General features: G+C 47.8%; 2 protein-coding genes across 2 annotated transcripts; both read left to right on the top strand.

The window, feature by feature from the left end:
* Positions 1 to 13999, top strand: LOC110493388 (methylthioribose-1-phosphate isomerase). The gene is made up of 6 exons (XM_036949001.1): positions 1 to 345; positions 2678 to 2901; positions 3439 to 3608; positions 9767 to 9943; positions 10474 to 10698; positions 13573 to 13999. The coding sequence occupies exons 1-6, from the start codon at positions 214 to 216 to the stop codon at positions 13704 to 13706; spliced, it is 1062 nt and encodes a 353-aa protein (XP_036804896.1). The 5' UTR covers positions 1 to 213; the 3' UTR covers positions 13707 to 13999.
* Positions 14000 to 19305: 5306 nt separating this feature from the next.
* Positions 19306 to 22747, top strand: LOC110493390 (UPF0390 protein zgc136864). The gene is made up of 3 exons (XM_036949003.1): positions 19306 to 19473; positions 20267 to 20322; positions 22048 to 22747. Exons 1-3 carry the CDS (start codon positions 19392 to 19394, stop codon positions 22210 to 22212), a joined length of 303 nt encoding a protein of 100 aa, XP_036804898.1. The 5' UTR covers positions 19306 to 19391; the 3' UTR covers positions 22213 to 22747.
* The last annotated feature ends 1570 nt before the right edge of the window (positions 22748 to 24317 follow it).

Raw genomic sequence — 24317 nt, forward strand, 5'->3', positions numbered from 1 at the left:
GGCAGGGTCGGTTTCCTGCCGGGGTAAGCACGTGGTTCCGTATGTGTGTCAGACAGAGGTTTTCTGAGCTCCCCCTCTCTTTTTCCCCCCCAGGCAGTTAATATTCATTTTCCAGCACTTTTATCCTCTACCAACCCACGACGATTCGAAACGACAACCGGGAGGAGTGTGTGTGTGTGTGTTGTGCCATCCGATCCATCTCGTTTTCGGGTCATGACGCTCGAGGCGATCCGTTACCGGGCCGGGTCTCTGCAGATTCTTAACCAGCTGCTCCTACCGCAGGAGACTGTGTTCGACGAGGTCCGCACAGTGCAGGACGGCTATGAAGCGATCAAGTCCATGAAGGTAAGAAATATCACTCTCTGTCTTCTCCCTCGTTCGTTTCCTGTCCGATTCCACGCTCACTACGTGTCACCTCCCCGTGTGTGTGTTTCTAGTTAGCAGTGTTTCCACCACAGTGGACTATGCTGACTACGGGTGTCTTTGTGTCAGACGGTGGATATTCAGTGTGAGCTGTGCACCCTGTCCTCGGTTCTGTCACAGAGCATATCAGGGCGGTGTTGTGCGAAGGACTTGTGGCCTGTGACAGGCTCTTTGTTGAAGTCCAGGGCCTGTGTGTTTTGACCGTCCCTGCTATTTCCACCGATTACTACCGTCCGCAGCGCCGTATTGCATGGAATAGCGGCCCCGGTGAGGACGCTCGGGGTTGGATCACACACACAGTGTGTCACTCGTTCGTTTTTACCGGCCCGGTTTCTCAATTTAACGTGATCCTAAGCGACAATGGATCCAATTATTTATTTACCGTTTAACGTTAACCCGTGCCACCGACAAAACCACCGTGCCAGGTATCCGCACCCACCCATGAAAACGCCCACCCCCTTCGCTCCCTTTATCTTGCTCTCACTGTAAAGATTGTCTATGCATTATTAATGACCGATTCCCGGGGTTTTGTTCGCTCCTGCAGTCGGTGCTCTGCCGCTTGTTGACTCCTTTTATTAGTGTTTGGCGACGGCTTTTATCAGAGCGGTTCTGATGAGGAGAGGTGTTTTGTTGATCCTCAAATAGACTAGTTCTCTTATCTTTTTATTCTTCATAATAAACCTCCTTCCATTTGAAACAGACACCCTCTCTTCATCTCCCTCTTTGTCTCTCTCTCTCACACACACACACACACACACTGAGATACTCTCCATCTGAGCATCAGTCCAACTTCAGACCTGTGATGGAACGTCTCTTAAACAGTATGATGTCGTCATGGTGATAGTAATGGTAGTGTCTCTGGGGATGGATGTTACCAAGCTGCCGCTGATCTCACACACTGGTGACGTCACACACCACTACTCACTGTCCTGCTGTCTGTGTGTCCTGACTATCGCCCTGCTTTGTGTCGGCAGGTAGCCTAGTGGTTAGAGGGTTGGGCGTGTGTGTACAGTCCTGTCTGGTGTTGCCTGCATACGGTCCTGTCTGGTGTTGTCTGCATACGGTCCTGTCTGGTGTTGTCTGCATACGGTCCTGTCTGGTGTTGTCTGCATACGGTCCTGTCTGGTGTTGCCTGCATACGGTCCTGTCTGGTGTTGTCTGCATACGGTCCTGTCTGGTGTTGTCTGCATACGGTCCTGTCTGGTATTGTCTGCATACGGTCCTGTCTGGTGTTGTCTGCATACGGTCCTGTCTGGTGTTGTCTGCATACGGTCCTGTCTGGTGTTGTCTGCATACGGTCCTGTCTGGTGTTGTCTGCATACGGTCCTGTCTGGTGTTGTCTGCATACGGTCCTGTCTGGTATTGTCTGCATACGGTCCTGTCTGGTGTTGTCTGCATACGGTCCTGTCTGGTGTTGTCTGCATACGGTCCTGTCTGGTGTTGTCTGCATACGGTCCTGTCTGGTGTTGCCTGCATACGGTCCTGTCTGGTGTTGTCTGCATACGGTCCTGTCTGGTGTTGTCTGCATACGGTCCTGTCTGGTAGTGTGGGGGTTCCAGCAGGCGAGGAGAGATGGGAGGAGACAGGTGTATGATAAAGACCAATGAGAGCGTTCGATAGACACACAGGTCCTCCCCCTCTGGTTTACCTGGAGGATTACAAGAAATGTTCAAAGGCTCAATTCCAATATGATGTCTGGTTCCCCCTCCATTCCTTCTCCCCCTCCATTCCTTCTCCCCCTCCATTCCTTCTCCCCCTCCATTCCTTCTCCATCCCTCCATTCCTTCTCCATCCCCCTCCATTCCTTCTCCCCCTCCATTCCTTCTCCCCCTCCATTCCTTCTCCCCCTCCATTCCTTCTCCATCCCTCCATTCCTTCTCCATCCCTCCATTCCTTCTCCCCCTCCATTCCTTCTCCCCCTCCATTCCTTCTCCATCCCTCCATTCCTTCTCCCCCTCCATTCCTTCTCCATCCCTCCATTCCTTCTCCATCCCTCCATTCCTTCTCCATCCCCCTCCATTCCTTCTCCATCCCCCTCCATTCCTTCTCCATCCCCCTCCATTCCTTCTCCATCCCCCTCCATTCCTTCTCCATCCCCCTCCATTCCTTCTCCATCCCCCTCCATTCCTTCTCCATCCCCCTCCATTCCTTCTCCATCCCCCTCCATTCCTTCTCCATCCCCCTCCATTCCTTCTCCATCCCCCTCCATTCCTTCTCCATTCCTTCTCCCCCTCCATTCCTTCTCCTCCTCCAGGTACGAGGGGCTCCTGCCATCGCCATCGTAGGCTGTCTGAGCCTGGCAGTGGAGCTGCGCGCAGGTGCCGGGGGCAACGACCCCGTGACCTTCATCCGGGAGTCTCTGTGTCACCTGACTTCTGCAAGACCCACGGCCGTCAATATGGGCCGGGCCGCCCGAGAACTGATGGAGTTTGCCGAGAACGAGAGCATGGAGAAAAACCCAGAACAACTCACAGAGAGGTATGGAGAGAGGGATAGGTGGAGAGAGATGGAGGGAGGGAGGGATGGATGTAGAGATGGAGGGAGGGATGGATGTAGAGATGGCGAGAGAGGGTGGGATGAATGTAGAGAGAGAGGGATGGATGTAGAGATGGAGAGAGGGATGGGTAGAGAGAGATGGAGGGAGGGAGGGATGGATGTAGAGATGGACAGAGGGATGGATGTAGAGATGGAGAGAGAGGGAGGGATGAATGTAGAGAGAGAGGGATGGATGTAGGGAGAGAGAGAGGGGGAGACCCAGAGAGAGCGAGGGGGAGACCCAGAGAGGGAGAGAGAGGGAGACCCAGAGAGCGAGAGGGAGACCCAGAGAGAGAGAGGGAGACCCAAAAAGAGAGAGGGAGACCCAGAGCGAGAGAGGGAGACACAGAGAGAGAGAGGGAAACCAGACAGTCAGAACATGAAAGTGGACTAAACTAAAGAGTAGATCAGAAGTTGAAAAGGGAAGACTGCTTTATGACAGACACACTCCCTCTCCTCTAATCCCCGCCCATTCTGCAGTGTGATTGGCTGGATCGAGGAGATGCTGGAGCGGGATGTCAATGACAACAAGAAGATCGGTAACTACGGAGCTCAGCACATCCTGTCTGGTGTTCCCCGAGACTCTGTCACTATCTTAACTCACTGCAACACCGGGTCACTGGCCACGGCAGGATACGGCACCGCACTGGGTAAGACAGAGAGTCTCCGGGCTCTAGTACCAGACTATAACCAGAGAGTCTCTGGGCTCTAGTACTAGACTATAACCAGGGTCACTGGCCACGGCAGGATACGGCACCGCACTGGGTAAGACAGAGAGTCTCTGGGCTCTAGTACCAGACGATAACCAGAGAGTCTCTGGGCTCTAGTACTAGACTATAACCAGGGTCACTGGCCACGGCAGGATACGGCACCGCACTGGGTAAGACAGAGAGTCTCCGGGCTCTAGTACCAGACGATAACCAGGGTCTCTGTGCTCTAGTACCAGACTATAACCAGAGAGTCTCTGGGCTCTAGTACCAGACTATAACCAGTGTCTCTGGGCTCTAGTACCAGACTATAACCAGAGAGTCTCTGTGCTCTAGTACTAGACTATAACCAGAGAGTCTCTGTGCTCTAGTACCAGACTATAACCAGAGAGTCTCCGAGGTCTAGTACCAGACTATAACCAGAGAGTCTCCGAGGTCTAGTACCAGACTATAACCAGAGAGTCTCTGTGCTCTAGTACTAGACTATAACCAGAGAGTCTCCGAGGTCTAGTACCAGACTATAACCAGAGAGTCTCCGAGGTCTAGTACCAGACTATAACCAGAGAGTCTCCGAGGTCTAGTACCAGACTATAACCAGAGAGTCTCCGAGGTCTAGTACCAGACTATAACCAGAGAGTCTCCGAGGTCTAGTACCAGACTATAACCAGAGAGTCTCCGAGGTCTAGTACCAGACTATAACCAGGGTCTCTGTGCTCTAGTACCAGACTATAACCAGAGAGTCTCCGAGGTCTAGTACCAGACTATAACCAGGGTCTCTGTGCTCTAGTACCAGACTATAACCAGAGAGTCTCCGGGCTCTAGTACCAGACTATAACCAGAGAGTCTCCGAGGTCTAGTACCAGACTATAACCAGGGTCTCTGTGCTCTAGTACCAGACTATAACCAGAGAGTCTCCGGGCTCTAGTACCAGACTATAACCAGAGAGTCTCCGAGGTCTAGTACCAGACTATAACCAGGGTCTCTGTGCTCTAGTACCAGACTATAACCAGAGAGTCTCCGGGCTCTAGTACTAGACGATAACCAGTGTGTGTCTGTGCTCTAGTACCAGACTATAACCAGTGTGTATCTGTGCTCTAGTACTAGACTATAACCAGTGTGTGTCTGTGCTCTAGTACCAGACTATAACCAGTGTGTCTCTGTGCTCTAGTACCAGACGATAACCAGAGAGTCTCTGGGCTCTAGTACTAGACTATGACCAGTGTCTCTGTGCTCTAGTACTAGACTATAACCAGTGTGTCTCTGTGCTCTAGTACTAGACTATAACCAGAGAGTCTGTGCTAGACTATAGTCTGTGCTAGACTGTACTAGACTATAACCAGTGTGTCTCTGTGCTCTAGTACCAGACTATAACCAGTGTCTCTGTGCTCTAGTACTAGACTATAACCAGTGTCTCTGTGCTCTAGTACCAGACTATAACCAGTGTGTCTCTGTGCTCTAGTACCAGACTATAACCAATGTGTCTCTGTGCTCTAGTACCAGACTATAACCAGTGTGTCTCTGTGCTCTAGTACCAGACTATAACCAATGTGTCTCTGTGCTCTAGTACCAGACTATAACCAGTGTGTCTCTGTGCTCTAGTACCAGACTATAACCAGTGTGTCTCTGTGCTCTAGTACCAGACTATAACCAGTGTGTCTCTGTGCTCTAGTACCAGACTATAACCAGTGTGTCTCTGTGCTCTAGTACTAGACTATAACCAGTGTGTCTCTGTGCTTTAGTACCAGACTATAACCAGTGTGTCTGTGCTCTAGTACTAGACTATAACCAGTGTGTGTCTCTGTGCTCTAGTACTAGACTATAACCAGTGTGTGTCTCTGTGCTCTAGTACTAGACTATAACCAGAGAGTCTCCGAGGTCTAGTACCAGACTATAACCAGAGAGTCTCCGAGGTCTAGTATCAGACTATAACCAGAGAGTCTCCGAGGTCTAGTACCAGACTATAACCAGAGTCTCCGAGGTCTAGTACCAGACTATAACCAGGGTCTCTGTGCTCTAGTACCAGACTATAACCAGAGAGTCTCCGAGGTCTAGTACCAGACTATAACCAGGGTCTCTGTGCTCTAGTACCAGACTATAACCAGAGAGTCTCCGGGCTCTAGTACCAGACTATAACCAGAGAGTCTCCGAGGTCTAGTACCAGACTATAACCAGGGTCTCTGTGCTCTAGTACCAGATTATAACCAGAGAGTCTCCGGGCTCTAGTACCAGACTATAACCAGAGAGTCTCCGAGGTCTAGTACCAGACTATAACCAGGGTCTCTGTGCTCTAGTACCAGACTATAACCAGAGAGTCTCCGGGCTCTAGTACCAGACTATAACCAGTGTCTCTGTGCTCTAGTAGTAGACTATAACCAGAGAGTCTCTGTGCTCTAGTACTAGACGATAACCAGTGTGTGTCTGTGCTCTAGTACCAGACTATAACCAGTGTGTCTCTGTGCTCTAGTACTAGACTATAACCAGTGTGTGTCTGTGCTCTAGTACCAGACTATAACCAGTGTGTCTCTGTGCTCTAGTACCAGACGATAACCAGAGAGTCTCTGGGCTCTAGTACTAGACTATGACCAGTGTCTCTGTGCTCTAGTACTAGACTATAACCAGTGTGTCTCTGTGCTCTAGTACTAGACTATAACCAGAGAGTCTGTGCTAGACTATAGTCTGTGCTAGACTGTACTAGACTATAACCAGTGTGTCTCTGTGCTCTAGTACCAGACTATAACCAGTGTCTCTGTGCTCTAGTACTAGACTATAACCAGTGTCTCTGTGCTCTAGTACCAGACTATAACCAGTGTGTCTCTGTGCTCTAGTACCAGACTATAACCAATGTGTCTCTGTGCTCTAGTACCAGACTATAACCAGTGTGTCTCTGTGCTCTAGTACCAGACTATAACCAATGTGTCTCTGTGCTCTAGTACCAGACTATAACCAGTGTGTCTCTGTGCTCTAGTACCAGACTATAACCAGTGTGTCTCTGTGCTCTAGTACCAGACTATAACCAGTGTGTCTCTGTGCTCTAGTACCAGACTATAACCAGTGTGTCTCTGTGCTCTAGTACTAGACTATAACCAGTGTGTCTCTGTGCTCTAGTACCAGACTATAACCAGTGTGTCTGTGCTCTAGTACTAGACTATAACCAGTGTGTGTCTCTGTGCTCTAGTACTAGACTATAACCAGTGTGTGTCTCTGTGCTCTAGTACTAGACTATAACCAGTGTCTCTGTGCTCTAGTACCAGACTATAACCAGTGTCTCTGTGCTCTAGGACTAGACTATAACCAGAGAGTCTCCGAGGTCTAGTACTAGACTATAACCAGTGTCTCTGTGCTCTAGTACCAGACTATAACCAGTGTCTCTGTGCTCTAGTACTAGACTATAACCAGTGTCTCTGTGCTCTAGTACTAGACTATAACCAGTGTGTCTCTGTGCTCTAGTACCAGACTATAACCAGTGTGTCTCTGTGCTCTAGTACTAGACTATAACCAGAGAGTCTGTGCTCTAGTACCAGACTATAACCAGAGAGTCTGTGCTCTAGTACCAGACTATAACCAGTGTGTCTCTGTGCTCTAGTACCAGACAATAACCAGTGTGTCTCTGTGCTCTAGTACCAGACTATAACCAGTGTCTCTGTGCTCTAGTACCAGACTATAACCAGTGTGTCTCTGTGCTCTAGTACTAGACTATAACCAGTGTCTCTGTTCTCTAGTACTAGACTATAACCAGTGTCTCTGTGCTCTAGTACCAGACTATAACCAGTGTGTCTCTGTGCTCTAGTACCAGACTATAACCAGTGTGTCTCTGTGCTCTAGTACTAGACTATAACCAGTGTGTCTCTGTGCTCTAGTACTAGACTATAACCAGTGTGTCTCTGTGCTCTAGTACTAGACTATAACCAGTGTGTCTCTGTGCTCTAGTACCAGACTATAACCAGTGTCTCTGTGCTCTAGTACTAGACTATAACCAGTGTGTGTCTCTGTGCTCTAGTACTAGACTATAACCAGTGTGTCTCTGTGCTCTAGTACTAGACTATAACCAGAGAGTCTCCGAGGTCTAGTACTAGACTATAACCAGTGTCTCTGTGCTCTAGTACCAGACTATAACCAGTGTCTCTGTGCTCTAGTACTAGACTATAACCAGTGTGTCTCTGTGCTCTAGTACCAGACTATAACCAGAGAGTCTCCGAGGTCTAGTACTAGACTATAACCAGTGTGTGTCTCTGTGCTCTAGTACTAGACTATAACCAGTGTGTCTCTGTGCTCTAGTACCAGACTATAACCAGTGTGTCTCTGTGCTCTAGTACTAGACTATAACCAGTGTGTCTCTGTGCTCTAGTACTAGACTATAACCAGTGTGTCTCTGTGCTCTAGTACCAGACTATAACCAGAGAGTCTCCGAGGTCTAGTACTAGACTATAACCAGTGTGTGTCTCTGTGCTCTAGTACTAGACTATAACCAGTGTGTCTCTGTGCTCTAGTACCAGACTATAACCAGTGTGTCTCTGTGCTCTAGTACCAGACTATAACCAGTGTGTCTCTGTGCTCTAGTACTAGACTATAACCAGTGTGTCTCTGTGCTCTAGTACCAGACTATAACCAGTGTGTCTCTGTGCTCTAGTACTAGACTATAACCAGTGTGTGTCTCTGTGCTCTAGTACTAGACTATAACCAGTGTGTCTCTGTGCTCTAGTACCAGACTATAACCAGTGTCTCTGTGCTCTAGTACCAGACTATAACCAGTGTGTCTCTGTGCTCTAGTACTAGACTATAACCAGTGTGTCTCTGTGCTCTAGTACCAGACTATAACCAGTGTCTCTGTGCTCTAGTACTAGACTATAACCAGTGTGTCTCTGTGCTCTAGTACCAGACTATAACCAAAGTCTCCATGATTTAGTACTAGACTATAACCAGTGTGTGTCTCTGTGCTCTAGTACTAGACTATAACCAGTGTCTCCATGATCTAGTACCAGACTATAACCAGTGTGTGTGTGTCTCCAGGTGTGGTGCGTTCCCTCCATGCTCTAGTAGCAGACTATAACCAGTGTGTCTCTGTGCTCTAGTACTAGACTATAACCAGTGTGTGTCTCTGTGCTCTAGTACTAGACTATAACCAGTGTGTCTCTGTGCTCTAGTAGCAGACTATAACCAGTGTCTCTGTGCTCTAGTACTAGACTATAACCAGTGTGTCTCCAGGTGTGGTGCGTTCTCGCCATGCTCTAGTAGCAGACTATAACCAGTGTATGTGTCTCCAGGTGTGGTGCGTTCTCTCCATGCTCTAGTAGCAGACTATAACCAGTGTGTGTGTCTCCAGGTGTGGTGCGTTCCCTCCATGCTCTAGTAGCAGACTATAACCAGTGTGTGTGTCTCCAGGTGTGGTGCGTTCCCTCCATGCTCTAGTAGCAGACTATAACCAGTGTCTCTGTGCTCTAGTACTAGACTATAACCAGTGTGTCTCTGTGCTCTAGTAGCAGACTATAACCAGTGTCTCTGTGCTCTAGTAGCAGACTATAACCAGTGTCTCTGTGCTCTAGTAGCAGACTATAACCAGTGTGTCTCCAGGTGTGGTGCGTTCTCTCCATGCTCTAGTAGCAGACTATAACCAGTGTGTCTCCAGGTGTGGTGCGTTCCCTCCATGCTCTAGTAGCAGACTATAACCAGTGTCTCTGTGCTCTAGTACCAGACTATAACCAGTGTGTCTCTGTGCTCTAGTAGCAGACTATAACCAGTGTGTCTCTGTGCTCTAGTAGCAGACTATAACCAGTGTCTCTGTGCTCTAGTAGCAGACTATAACCAGTGTCTCTGTGCTCTAGTACTAGACTATAACCAGTGTCTCTGTGCTCTAGTAGCAGACTATAACCAGTGTGTGTCTCTGTGCTCTAGTACTAGACTATAACCAGTGTCTCTGTGCTCTAGTAGCAGACTATAACCAGTGTCTCTGTGCTCTAGTACTAGACTATAACCAGTGTGTCTCCAGGTGTGGTGCGTTCTCTCCATGCTCTAGTAGCAGACTATAACCAGTGTGTGTGTCTCCAGGTGTGGTGCGTTCCCTCCATGCTCTAGTAGCAGACTATAACCAGTGTGTGTGTCTCCAGGTGTGGTGCGTTCCCTCCATGCTCTCGGCAGACTGAAGCGGATGTATTGTACAGAGACCAGACCCTATAACCAAGGGGCCAGACTGACAGCCTATGAGGCCGTGGCTGAAGGTTTCCCTGCTACTCTCATCACAGACAGCATGGCTGCACTCACCATGAGAGAGAAGAGCATCACAGGTATACACAGTCTGCCTCTGTCTGTCTGTCTGACCGACCGACTGACTGACTGCCTGTCTGACTGCCTGTCTAACTGACTGACTGCCTGTCTGCCTGCCTTCAGACAGACAGGCAGTCTGTCCAATAACTGCTCTGGTTTGATGTTCTATCCATCTCTTATCACTATGCTGTTATTTATTCTCTCTCTCTCTGTCTATCCCTTCCCTCTCTTCCCCTCTCTCTCTCTCTCTCTGTCTACCCCTTCCCTCTCTTCCTCTCTCTCTCTGTCTATCCCCTCTCTCTCTCTGTCTATCCCTTCCCTCTCTCTCTCTGTCTACCCCTTCCCTCTCTTCCTCTCTCTCTCTGTCTATCCCTTCCCTCTCTTCCTCTCTCTCTCTGTCTATCCCTTCCCTCTCTTCCTCTCTCTCTCTCTGTCTATCCCTTCCCTCTCTTCCTCTCTCTCTCTCTCTATCCCTTCCCTCTCTTCCTCTCTCTCTCTCTCTCTGTCTACCCCTTCCCTCTCTTCCTCTCTCTTCCTCTCCCCGTCTCAGCTGTTGTCGTAGGGGCGGACAGGGTGGTTGCTAACGGTGACACGGCCAACAAAATCGGCACGTACCAGCTGGCCATCGCCGCAAAGCACCATGGGATCCCGTTCTACGTGGCGGCGCCCAGCACGTCATGTGACCTGAGTCTGGAGAGCGGCCGACACATTGTCATCGAGGAGCGTCCCGCCGAGGAACTCACCAGCATCAACGGAGTACCAATCGCTGCCCCAGGTGGGTGGGTGGAGGTGGAGGGGTGGGTGGAGGTGGGTGGGTGTGGGTGGAGGTGGGTGGGTGGAGGTGGGTGTGTGTGTGTGGAGGTGGGTGTGTGTGCGATGACAGAAGACAGACCGTGCGTTAATGAGGTGTGGAGAAGCTAGGTGGTGATGGACAGAGAGCGGGAGACAATAGCAGAGGGAGAAACAGACAGACTGATAGAAACATAGTGATAGAGCTGGGGAGAGAGATATAACAGTGTAGTCCCTGGTAGAGATATAACAGTGTAGTCCCTGGTAGAGATATAACAGTGTAGTCCCTGGTAGAGATATAACAGTGTAGTGGGAGAGATATAACAGTGTAGTCCCTGGTAGAGATATAACAGTGTAGTGGGAGAGATATAACAGTGTAGTCCCTGGTAGAGATATAACAGTGTAGTGGGAGAGAGATAACAGTGTAGTCCCTGGTAGAGATATAACAGTGTAGTCCCTGGTAGAGATATAACAGTGTAGTCCCTGGTAGAGATATAACAGTGTAGTCCCTGGTAGAGATATAACAGTGTAGTCCCTGGTAGAGATATAACAGTGTAGTGGGAGAGATATAACAGTGTAGTCCCTGGTAGAGATATAACAGTGTAGTGGGAGAGAGATAACAGTGTAGTCCCTGGTAGAGATATAACAGTGTAGTCCCTGGTAGAGATATAACAGTGTAGTGGGAGAGAGATAACAGTGTAGTCCCTGGTAGAGATATAACAGTGTAGTCCCTGGTAGAGATATAACAGTGTAGTCCCTGGTAGAGAGATAACAGTGTAGTCCCTGGTAGAGATATAACAGTGTAGTCCCTGGTAGAGATATAACAGTGTAGTGGGAGAGATATAACAGTGTAGTCCCTGGTAGAGATATAACAGTGTAGTGGGAGAGAGATAACAGTGTAGTCCCTGGTAGAGATATAACAGTGTAGTCCCTGGTAGAGATATAACAGTGTAGTTGTAGAGATATAACAGTGTAGTGGTAGAGATACAACAGTGTAGTCCCTGGTAGAGATATAACAGTGTAGTTGTAGAGATATAACAGTGTAGTGGTAGAGATATAACAGTGTAGTGGTAGAGATATAACAGTGTAGTCCCTGGTAGAGATATAACAGTGTAGTTGTAGAGATATAACAGTGTAGTGGTAGAGATATAACAGTGTAGTTGTAGAGATATAACAGTGTAGTGGTAGAGATATAACAGTGTAGTGGTAGAGATATAACAGTGTAGTTGTAGAGATATAACAGTGTAGTTGTAGAGATATAACAGTGTAGTGGTAGAGATATAACAGTGTAGTGGTAGAGATATAACAGTGTAGTGGTAGAGATATAAGAGTGTAGTCCCTGGTAGATATATAACAGTGTAGTCCCTGGTAGAGATATAACAATGTAGTCCCTGGTAGAGATATAACAGTGTAGTCCCTGGTAGAGATATAACAGTGTAGTCCCTGGTAGAGATATAACAGTGTAGTGGTAGAGATATAACAGTGCAGTGGTAGATATATAACAGTGTAGTCCCTGGTAGAGATATAACATTGTAGTGGTAGATATTTAACAGTGTAGTGGTAGAGATAGAACAGTGTAGTGGTAGAGATAGAACAGTGTAGTGGTAGAGATAGAACAGTGTAGTGGTAGAGATAGAACAGTGTAGTGGTAGAGATATAACAGTGTAGTGGTAGAGATATAACAGTGTAGTCCCTGGTAGAGATATAACAGTGTAGTCCCTGGTAGAGACATAACAGTGTAGTGGTAGATATATAACAGTGTAGTGGTAGAGATATAACAGTGTAGTCCCTGGTAGAGATATAACAGTGTAGTTGTAGAGATATAACAGTGTAGTGGTAGAGATACAACAGTGTAGTCCCTGGTAGAGATACAACAGTGTAGTCCCTGGTAGAGATATAACAGCGTAGTGGTAGAGATATAACAGTGTAGTCCCTGCTAGAGATATAACAGTGTAGTGGTAGAGATATAACAGTGTAGTTGTAGAGATATAACAGTGTAGTCCCTGGTAGAGATATAACAGCGTAGTGGTAGAGATATAACAGTGTAGTCCCTGCTAGAGATATAACAGTGTAGTGGTAGAGATTTAACAGTGTAGTGGTAGAGATTTAACAGTGTAGTCCCTGGTAGAGATATAACAGTGTAGTGGTAGAGATATAACAGTGTAGTGGTAGAGATATAACAGTGTAGTGGTAGAGATATAACAGTGTAGTTGTAGAGATATAACAGTGTAGTCCCTGGTAGACAGACAGACAGGGGGAACAGTGTAGTGGTAGAGATATAACAGTGTAGACAGACAGACAGACAGACAGACAGGGGGGACAGTGTAGTGGTAGAGATATAACAGTGTAGACAGACAGACAGACAGGTGGAACAGTGTAGTGGTAGAGATATAACAGTCCCTGGTAGACAGACAGAAGGAACGGTGTAGTGGTAGAGATATAACAGTCCCTGGTAGACAGACAGAGGGAACGGTGTAGTGGTAGAGATATAACAGTCCCTGGTAGACAGACAGAGGGAACGGTGTATTCTCTGGAGAATGTACCGGAGCTGATTGACTTGTGCCACGTGTCTCTAATTAAAGAACTAGAAGAGGAGCTCTGTGACATCACAGTAATTATATTATCCTCTCCTTTAATGGAGACGCTGTTCCCCGGGGTGTTCCTGCTCTCTCTCTCCTTCTCTTCCCTCCCTTTACACCCTCACTCTACCATGATTTACCTCCCTTCCTTCTCCCCTCTCTTCCTCTGTCGCTCTCTACCGTCTCACTCTCTCCCTAACCCCCCACCCCCTAATTTATCTTGCTCTCTGTCCCTTCCCCCGTCTCTCTCCCTCTGTCTACCCTCCTCTCTCCCTCTCCAGGTATTGATGTATGGAACCCGGCGTTTGACGTGACCCCCCACCAGCTGATAACGGGGGGCATCATCACAGAGCTGGGGGTGTTTCTGCCCTCGGAGCTGCAGGCAGCACTCACCGGCCGTCTCACTGCCCTGTAGACGGCGCTATCACCACCCGCTGGCCGCCGTGCGCTACTGCACCTTAATATTCCTGCTCTCACTCTCTCATACGACTTCCACGTCCTCACACACACAGCTGATGTGGAAGTCTAGTTTTGTTACATTTACACACACACAGTCAGTGTTCTACAAACTCACACGTTTTACGGTCTCACACACACACACACATCAACGCAGGAACTCAGACACACACATCCAACCCCCTCCCACTCCTGTCCCTCCCTCTCTCTCCTCTCTGGTCTCTCCTGTGTTCATCTCCTGTCTCTCCTCTCTCTGGTCTCTCCTCTCTCTGGTCTCTCCTGTCCCTCCCTCTCTCTCCTCTCTCTGGTCTCTCCTGTCCCTCCCTCTCTCTCCTCTCTCTGGTCTCTCCTGTCCCTCCCTCTCTCTCCTCTCTCTGGTCTCTCCTCTCTCTGGTCTCTCCTCTCTCTCCTCTCTCTGGTCTCTCCTCTCTCTGGTCTCTCCTCTCTCTGGTCTCTCCTCTCTCTCTGGTCTCTCCTCTCTCTCTGGTCTCTCCTCTCTCTCTGGTCTCTCCTCTCTCTGGTCTCCTCTCTCTGGTCTCCTCTCTCTGGTCTCCTCTCTCTGGTCTCTCCTCTCTCTGGTCTCTCCTCTCTCTGGTCTCCTCTCTCTGGTCTCCTCTCTCTGGTCTCTCCTCTCTCTGGTCTCTCCTCTCTCTCTGGTCTCTCCTCTCTCTCTGGTCTCTCCTCTCTCTGGTCTCCTCTCACTGGTCTCCTCTCTCTGGTCTCTCCTCTCTCTGGTCTCTCCTCTCTCTGGTCTCTCCTCTCTCTGGTCTCCTCTCTCTGGTCTCCTCTCTCTAGTCTCTCCTCTCTCTGGTCTCTCCTCTCTCTGGTCTCTCCTCTCTCTGGTCTCCTCTCTCTCTGGTCTCCTCTCTCTCTGGTCTCCTCTCTCTCTGGTCTCCTCTCTCTGGTCTCTCCTCTCTCTGGTCTCCTCTCTCTGGTCTCTCCTCTCTCTGGTCTCTCCTCTCTCTGGTCTCCTCTCTCTGGTCTCTCCTCTCTCTGGTCTCCTCTCTCTGGTCTCCTCTCTCTGGTCTCCTCTCTCTGGTCTCTCCTGTGTTCATCTCCTGTCACCGACAGAACGAACCAGTCTCCTTCAGAAGAACTGGCCTATACTACATCCTAATCAGATTCAGAGTTCTCCAAACAACGTTAGGAATTAAAACAGTTACACCCAATCACAATATTATATATTCACATGTAGTTTTCTCTGGAAAAGTGGTTTATAGAAATGTGAGTTTAAGAAAATTGATGACACTTGATTGCTGAAAATACATTGTTGAGTCTCAAATAGCACCTTATTCCCTTTATAGTGCACTATTAAAGCCCATAGGCTCTAGCCAAAAGTAGTGCACTATATAGGGAATAGGGCTCTAGCCAAAAGTAGTGCACTATATAGGGAACAGGGCTCTGTGCCAAAAGTAGTGCACTATATAGGGAACAGGGCTCTGGTCTAAAGTAGTGCACTATATAGGGAACAGGGCTCTGTGCCAAAAGTAGTGCACTATATAGGGAACAGGGCTCTGTGCCAAAAGTAGTGCACTATATAGGGAACAGGGCTCTGGTCTAAAGTAGTGTACTATATAGGGACTAGGGCTCTGGTCTAAAGTAGTGCACTATATAGGGAACAGGGCTCTGTGCCAAAAGTAGTGCACTATATAGGGAATAGGGCTCTGGTCTAAAGTAGTGCACTATATAGGGAACAGGGCTCTGTGCCTAAAGTAGTGCACTATATAGGGAACAGGGCTCTGTGCCAAAAGTAGTGCACTATATAGGGAACAGGGCTCTGTGCCAAAAGTAGTGCACTATATAGGGAACAGGGCTCTGTGCCAAAAGTAGTGCACTATATAGGGAACAGGGCTCTGTGCCAAAAGTAGTGCACTATATAGGGAACAGGGCTCTGGTCTAAAGTAGTGCACTGCATAGGGAATAGGGCTCTGGTCTAAAGTAGTGCACTGCATAGGGAATAGGGCTCTGGTCTAAAGTAGTGCACTGCATAGGGAATAGGGCTCTGGTCTAAAGTAGTGCACTGCATAGGGAATAGGGCTCTGGTCTAAAGTAGTGCACTGCATAGGGAATAGGGCTCTGGTCTAAAGTAGTGCACTGCATAGGGAACAGGGCTCTGGTCTAAAGTAGTGCACTGCATAGGGAATAGGGCTCTGGTCTAAAGTAGTGCACTGCATAGGGAATAGGGCTCTGGTCTAAAGTAGTGCACTGCATAGGGAATAGGGCTCTGGTCTAAAGTAGTGCACTGCATAGGGAATAGGGGTTCATATGAGACACAACCATTACCAAAGCAACTGAAATTAGAACTATTCAAACCAAAACAAAGCCAGTTGATATTATCTAGAGCAAACCTCTTTAGTCAGCTGATGTGTATAACTTGTGGCTACCTCCCTATACCTCACATAATGTCTGTACCTCGCTGGTCCAATCTGTACCGTATCGTCCCCTACCCCCCAGGGTTATCAAACCTCTCCTCAGACGTTTCACAATTCTGTTGTAGCCCTGAACTAGGTCGCCTGATTCACCTGGTCGAGGGCTTGATGATTAGTTGACAAGTTGAATCAGGTGAGCTAGCTGTGGACCTGGGTCCCTGAGGAGAGGTTTAAAAACCACCGCCCTACTGTGTACCATATCAAACTACGCAGAAACACTATATATACACTCAACACCAATCTCCATGTTATTAGGCCTGGACAACAAGCAAAATAAACCCTTTTTTCTCTTGGCCCGAGATGGAACTCTCGGCTTTAAACAACAATTGAACGGAATGTTGATGTTTGTTCTAAAGATTGTATTTCTATGATGTACTGAATGTCACAGGGGCCCTGCACTGCTCAATGCCTTCCAGCACCAGCACCACCGCTCACACACAGGACAGGACACGACACGACACGACAGGACACGACAGGACAGGACACGACAGGACAGAACACGACAGGACAGGCAGGCATCCCTACATGGTGCACTGCTCAATGCCTTACACCACCAGCACCACCGCTCACACACAGGACAGGACAGGACACGACAGGCATCGCGAATGGCATCCTATTACCTACATGGTGCACTACTTTTGACCAGAGCTTTGGTCGTAAGTAGTGCACAATAGAGGGAATAATAGGTTGTAATTTGGGACAGGTCCCAGGACAGCAGGCTAACAGGGAGGAACGTAGCCCTTCAACCCCCCCCCCCCCCCCCCTAAAAATGCAAGGTGAAGGTCCGAAAGTTGCCTGGCCCACGGACGTTAGTTTCTTCTCTGCGATGAGACTGGATCTGAGTACCCCCCCACCTGACGAATTCTAGAACACAAACACATTCTAACCATTCTGATTGGTCCCACAAACCGATGGGTTGGGCCAGAGTCAGAAAGGCGGCGTTTTGAAAATTCGTCATTGGCTTTGATACTCTGATTGGTTAGAGATGATCCAATCGCTGATGACTTATTTTTTTTTACAACCCCTCATTTTGTCGTCACCACAAACGACTTCCACGATGGCCGTCTGACTGAAGTATGTAGCCAACATAGAGCAGGGGGAAAATGTACAGTAATTTGAGTTGTCAGGCAAGTCTGAAAGGTCAAAGGTGAAAATCATCCCCAAATCCACTACTCTACTACTCCATCATCCCTCATTCAGAAACCTCTGATCTCTAAACACACCACACCTCCTCGACCCATTGGACCATTTCTGGTCCACAGCAGGCATTCTTATCTACTTTCCTGTCAAAAAAAGAATACATTATTTAGAATTCTAGAATCCGTAGTGTCATAACTGTTCCATATTCTAGAATCGCAGTAGAACAGAGACCCCTCTATCCCCAACCTCTCCCTGTCAAACTTACCCCTCTCTCTCTCTCTCTCTCTCTCTCTCCCTTCCTCTCACAGCGACGCTGTTGGCTGTCAAATCACATAAGGGTCTAGAATCAAACACCACTGTTGTGTTTTGGGGTTCCTTTCTTTGTCTTTTATTTTGAGAACCTGAACGGGAAGAAATCGGAGGGGAGAGTTTTAACGGTCGAGAACAATGTAGCAACTTTGTCGCCATCCGTAGATTGTTACGTTGAAAACTTTTTAAAAAAGGTACGAGAATCCGTTTGTCTCTTATCATGAAGACTTTGTTGTTGTTGTTGTTGTTGTTGCCTGGAAACCAGATGCTGTTCTGTGTTAACATTTCACCCCTTGTAGTCCTGGGCATTGTTTGGCATTGACAAAGAGTGGAAGGATGGCACGAACAGACTGGTACCCAGGCTATTCTTGTTTGGCTGTGATCAGTTGTTTTATTATGGTGATTTTAGTGAGAAAGCTGTTGTTAATTAGACTACACTGAGAGGCCTCCTCGACCACGCACACTATCACACACGCACACTATCACACACGCACACTATCACACACACACACTATCACACACACACACACTATCACACACATACACACTATCACACACATACACACTATCACACACACACACACTATCACACACACACACTATCACACACATACACACTATCACACACATACACACTATCACACACATACACACTATCACACACACACACACACTATCACACACACACTGATAAAATGTCAGGATAGACTGTGTTTAATTGGAATTATCTGCCAGTCAGTCACCCAAAGGTTCTGTTTATTTAGCAGGCTCAGGGGTAGTGTCCCAAATGGCACCCTATTTCCTTTGTAGTGCACTATTTTTAACCTGGGCCCTATAGGGTTCTGGTCAAAAGTAGTGCACTAATATAGGGAATAGGGTGACATTTGGACACATACTAGATCTAGACAGGGGGCACCATATTGAATAGTGTAAAATATCTCCTACTCTCTGTACTGAGGGTATCTTAAGAGGCAGTAAATCCCCTGTGTACTTGTAGGAAACCATCTGTCCCTCTTATTCTCCGTCCCCAATAACCACACTAGCATACTATCTAGTATGCACGGGCTGAATTGCTTCATACTAAGTAGTATGCAAGGGTGGATACTTTGGGACATGAGCTAATGAGTCTAGTCTTGGGAGAGGAAGATGCCAAATTAAGTGCCAAATGCAACGCTATCATCACTTCTACTCCCTCTGAGATTTCAACCAATGTCCTGATGACCGGGGGTTTGTGAATAAGCCAATAGGAAGCATGGCTGGTGATATTAGTGTGGGTGGGGGTGTAGTCGATTAGAAGGCCTCTTTCTACGTGTAGTTATGTTATTGTTTATATTCATATCTGGGGTTTAGTTTTGTATCATGTGGAAATAGTTCAAAAATTGATGTTTTTTTAATATGAATATAATGCTGTAAACTGCATACCTGAATTAAGAAGAGATTTCTCTTTCACGACAATACAATAAAGAGTGAACAAAAACATTACAGCCGTCTGCGTTGTATCTTTTAGGTCGTGGGACATTTCTTAGCACATACAATGATAGCCTTTCTAATTGATACATTAATTTCATGTCAAGGTACATGTTAAATAAGTAATGTATCTAACTTGGCACAATTCAAACATTTTATTGATTCAGTTCAAAAAATCTTCCTGAGACTTTATTTTCGTATTTTCCACACCTCAGTACTCCACTATCCCAGAATGCCATGTTGTAACGCCCATCTACATCCGGTCTGGAACAATACGGCGAAAACAGCTCCGAGGCAAGATGGCGCAAGGTAAACAGAAGTTCAAAGCGCAGCCCGGTGGAACCAAGAAACCTCAAAAAAACAAAGGTCCCAGAAAAGGAGGTACGTACAGAGTGATATGGTTGATGTCTTGTATTCTAGCGATTTCGCCTGGACTTCGTATATATACTCAAAAAGTATTTGCGACGTGTTGCGGCGGACATGCTGGCTCAAACACGGTTCAGTGAGGAGACCGTTTCTGTTGAAAAACTGCGTGGGAACTAGACTGTCAAGGGTGCGGGCGCCCCCTCAAATGGAACTCATCATAGCACAATCATTTGAATTGCGTCGCGTACCATTGCATGTGCATAACAAGACACATTCGAGAGTCGTCCCAATGTTTAGGCCTACTTACTGGCCCTGCTGACAACTTGTGAAGGAGAACTGTAGGGCAGCTTAGCTATTTATAGGGAGATTTGTAATGGCATTATCAGTCACACAACGATTACACAGTGCCTGGCCTTCCATTCCCCTGCCAACTAGCTAACCTTGATTCCCTTATGGGCTGCTCCAAATGGAAACTTTGCTTAAAACTTCTACAGTACTTGTTACGAATCTGTTTGGCTTAAGGGTACAATCTGCAATTGCTACATACATTGCTTCACTTTTAAAGTAAGGTTATAGCCATTGATTCTCGAAGAATCTAACTTTTATAAATGCCTCATGATGATGCATAGTTCAACCCATCAGAACCATCCCTCAACGATTTACCAAAACAGAGGCGGGGTGTTGGCTTTGTTATTGTTGGCCCCTTTAACCACGGTGTGTTGTCTGTAAGGGGGTCAATAAATATCTACACTGAGGTTTTATTGTTGGTTACAAATCTCACCCCTCACTTGTTGCTGCTGTTTCACAGGGAGGACGATCGCACCGAAGAAGGTTAAAGTGGTACAGCAACAGCAGTTGAAGAAGGTGAGACAGCAGCTATAGGACAGCAGCTATAGATAGGACAGCAGCTATAGGACAGCCCATACTGTCCATTACGGAATAATGGGAGAGTTTAAAATCTACCTGTTCAGACTGGGGGCTACCACTTGTATACAGGCTGGGGGCTACCACTTGTATACAGGCTGGGTGCTACCACTTGTATACAGGCTGGGGGCTACCACTTGTATACAGGCTGGGGGCTACCACTACTTGTATACAGGCTGGGGGCTACACCACTTGTATACAGGCTGGGGGCTACACCACTTGTATACAGGCTGGGGGCTACACCACTTGTATACAGGCTGGGGGCTACACCACTTGTATACAGGCTGGGGGCTACACCACTTGTATACAGGCTGGGGGCTACACCACTTGTATACAGGCTGGGGGCTACACCACTTGTATACAGGCTGGGGGCTATACCACTTGTATACAGGCTGGGGGCTACACCACTTGTATACAGGCTGGGGGCTACACCACTTGTATACAGGCTGGGGGCTACACCACTTGTATACAGGCTGGGGGCTACACCACTTGTATACAGGCTGGGGGCTACACCACTTGTATACAGGCTGGGGGCTACACCACTTGTATACAGGCTGGGGGCTACACCACTTGTATACAGGCTGGGGGCTACACCACTTGTATAAAGGCTGGGGGCTACACCACTTGTATACAGGCTGGGGGCTACACCACTTGTATAAAGGCTGGGGGCTACACCACTTGTATAAAGGCTGGGGGCTACCACTTGTATTAAGGCTGGGGGCTACACCACTTGTATAAAGGCTGGGGGCTACCACTTGTATTAAGGCTGGGGGCTACCACTTGTATACGGGCTGGGGGCTACCACTTGTATACGGGCTGGGGGCTGTCTGTCTGTGGGACATACCATCTGAGAAGAATCCACTACGGTCTGTCTGTGGGACATACCATCTGAGGAGAATCCACTACGGTCTGTCTGTGGGACATACCATCTGAGGAGAATCCACTACGGTCTGTCTCTGTGGGACATACCATCTGAGGAGAATCCACTACGGTCTGTCTCTGTGGGACATACCTCCTGAGGAGAATCCACTACGGTCTGTCTGTGGGACATACCATCTGAGGAGAATCCACTACGGTCTGTCTCTGTGGGACATACCATCTGAGGAGAATCCACTACGGTCTGTCTCTGTGGGACATACCTCCTGAGGAGAATCCACTACGGTCTGTCTGTGGGACATACCATCTGAGGAGAATCCACTACGGTCTGTCTCTGTGGGGCATACCATCTGAGGAGAATCCACTGCGGTCTGTCTCTGTGGGACATACCATCTGAGGAGAATCCACTACGGTCTGTCTCTGAGGGACATACCATCTGAGGCAACATGCACTGGGATACAGTCATCACTGTCTACAGATGGGATCCTCTCAGAGAACCTGGACCCAGACAGGACCCAGACAGGACCCAGACAGGACCCTGACAGGACCCAGAAATTGTCCATCTTATAACGTGTGCAACTCATCTGAAAAAGTAGGGGTGAGTTGTACTCTGACGGACAAAAACGCAGATCAATGCAGATGTATGTATGTAGACATGTCCTGGATTGTCCCCCAATGAAATGTCCTGAGGTGAGGAATGCTTTTCTTTAGGCGATGATGTAAGTCGTATATAAATGAATCTATGTGGCTGCTCCCTAATCCCATGTCCCCTGCTGTTCCCCCCCTCAGGGCCTGGAGGTGGCGATCAGGAACAAGATAGAGGAAGAGGTGACTCACCGAGCCAGTACGAAACTCCACAAGAGACTGAGTATTGTGAAGGGAGCGGAGGTGAAACCAACCCCCTCTAAAGGAAACAACCATCCCAACCACCCTGCACCCAGCACCTCCAAATAAACTCTGTTATTCTGTCTGTCTGCTCTGACTGCTTTCGCTGTGCTAGATAGAAGTTAAAATATGTCTCCCAGATGGCACCCTATTCCCTATATAGTGTTATACTTTTTTGAACAGGGGCTCTGTCTAAAGTAGTGCGCTGTGTAGTGAGTAGGGCGGCATTTGGAACGAACACTGCTGCTAGGCTGTATGGACTGATGTCACAGCCGAGGAGTGTAATATCCACGTCTCCAATAGATGGTGCTGTAGTAGTCCGTTTTGGTGAGTTTTACTGGTAGACGTGGCTGCTTGCTATCGCCTCGAGGAGACAAGGAAAGGTAGACGAGGAACGTGAGGATGCCAACAGAGGAATATTGAGATGCACCCTAGATAGTCAACGGTCGACATTTGGGATCTCTGTCGTGTGTTTTGAAGGGGCCATCGAGTATTGAGTTGTGTGTGATTCTTGTCTTCAGAACTGAGACGCACGTTTCTCCCATATACTGTATTCCAATGCAAAGGACGCGAATAAAAAAACTGTGGACATTTTGTAACGCAACAGAGTTCTTTTGTCTTGTATGGGTGTGTGTAGACCTATCCAGACCTGTGTAGACCTAGCCAGACCTGTGTAGTCCTATCCAGACCTGTGTGTGTAGTCCTATCCAGACCTGTGTATGGGTGTGTGTAGTCCTATCCAGACCTGTGTATGGGTGTGTGTAGTCCTATCCAGACCTGTGTATGGGTGTGTGTAGTCCTATCCAGACCTGTGTATGGGTGTGTGTAGACCTATCCAGACCTGTGTATGGGTGTGTGTAGTCCTATCCAGACCTGTGTATGGGTGTGTGTAGTCCTATCCAGACCTGTGTATGGGTGTGTGTAGTCCTATCCAGACCTGTGTATGGGTGTGTGTAGTCCTATCCAGACCTGTGTATGGGTGTGTGTAGTCCTATCCAGACCTGTGTATGGGTGTGTGTAGTCCTATCCAGACCTGTGTATGGGTGTGTGTAGTCCTATCCAGACCTGTGTATGGGTGTGTGTAGTCCTATCCAGACCTGTGTATGGGTGTGTGTAGTCCTATCCAGACCTGTGTATGGGTGTGTGTAGTCCTATCCAGACCTGTGTATGGGTGTGTGTAGTCCTATCCAGACCTGTGTATGGCTGCGTCAGGTGTTTTGTGTTCATACACTTTCCTCTTTACCTCAGAGCTGCTGTTTAGTGCAGGTCTCTCTTTCTCCTCCTCCCACACTATGTTTACACTCCCATGATGCTTTGCTCTCAGTGTGAAATTCCACCAGGTGTGTATTTACCTCAGTGTGTATTTACCTCAGTGTGTATTTACCTCAGTCAAGCACATTATCAGGTAACGCCTTGCTTTTTCAACTGTGTTTTTGCTGGTTTTATTGGACAGATAGAGAAGATCAGAGGAGTTCAGCCCTAACCTCACCAGAACATAAAGTCGACAGGTTTCTGAAAGTTATGGGACATGGACAGCCCCAACCTCACCAGAACATAAAGTCGACAGGTTTCTGAAAGTTATGGGACATGGACAGCCCCAACCTCACCAGAACATAAAGTCGATAGGTTTCTGAAAGTTATGGGACATGGACAGCCCCAACCTCACCAGAACATAAAGTCGACAGGTTTCTCGTTACAGATACATTTCACTCTAGTTCAGCATGCGATCCAATGAACTCTGCACATACATGTAGTCCTGGGCACATACATGTAATCCTGGGCACATACATGTAATCCTGGTGCACATACATGTAATCCTGGACACATACATGTAATCCTGGTGCACATACATGTAATCCTGGTGCACATACATGTAATCCTGGTGCACATACATGTAATCCTGGTGCACATACATGTAATCCTGGACACGTACATGTAATCCTGGTGCACATACATGTAATCCTGGGCACATACATGTAATCCTGGTGCACATACATGTAATCCTGAGCACATACATGTAATCATGGACACGTACATGTAATCCTGGGCACATACATGTAATCCTGGTGCACATACATGTAATCCTGGGCACATACATGTAATCCTGGTGCACATACATGTAATCCTGGACACATACATGTAATCCTGGACACATACATGTAATCCTGGGCACA

Source organism: Oncorhynchus mykiss, chromosome 17, assembly GCF_013265735.2.
Source record: "Oncorhynchus mykiss isolate Arlee chromosome 17, USDA_OmykA_1.1, whole genome shotgun sequence".
Lineage (NCBI taxonomy): Eukaryota > Metazoa > Chordata > Actinopteri > Salmoniformes > Salmonidae > Oncorhynchus > Oncorhynchus mykiss.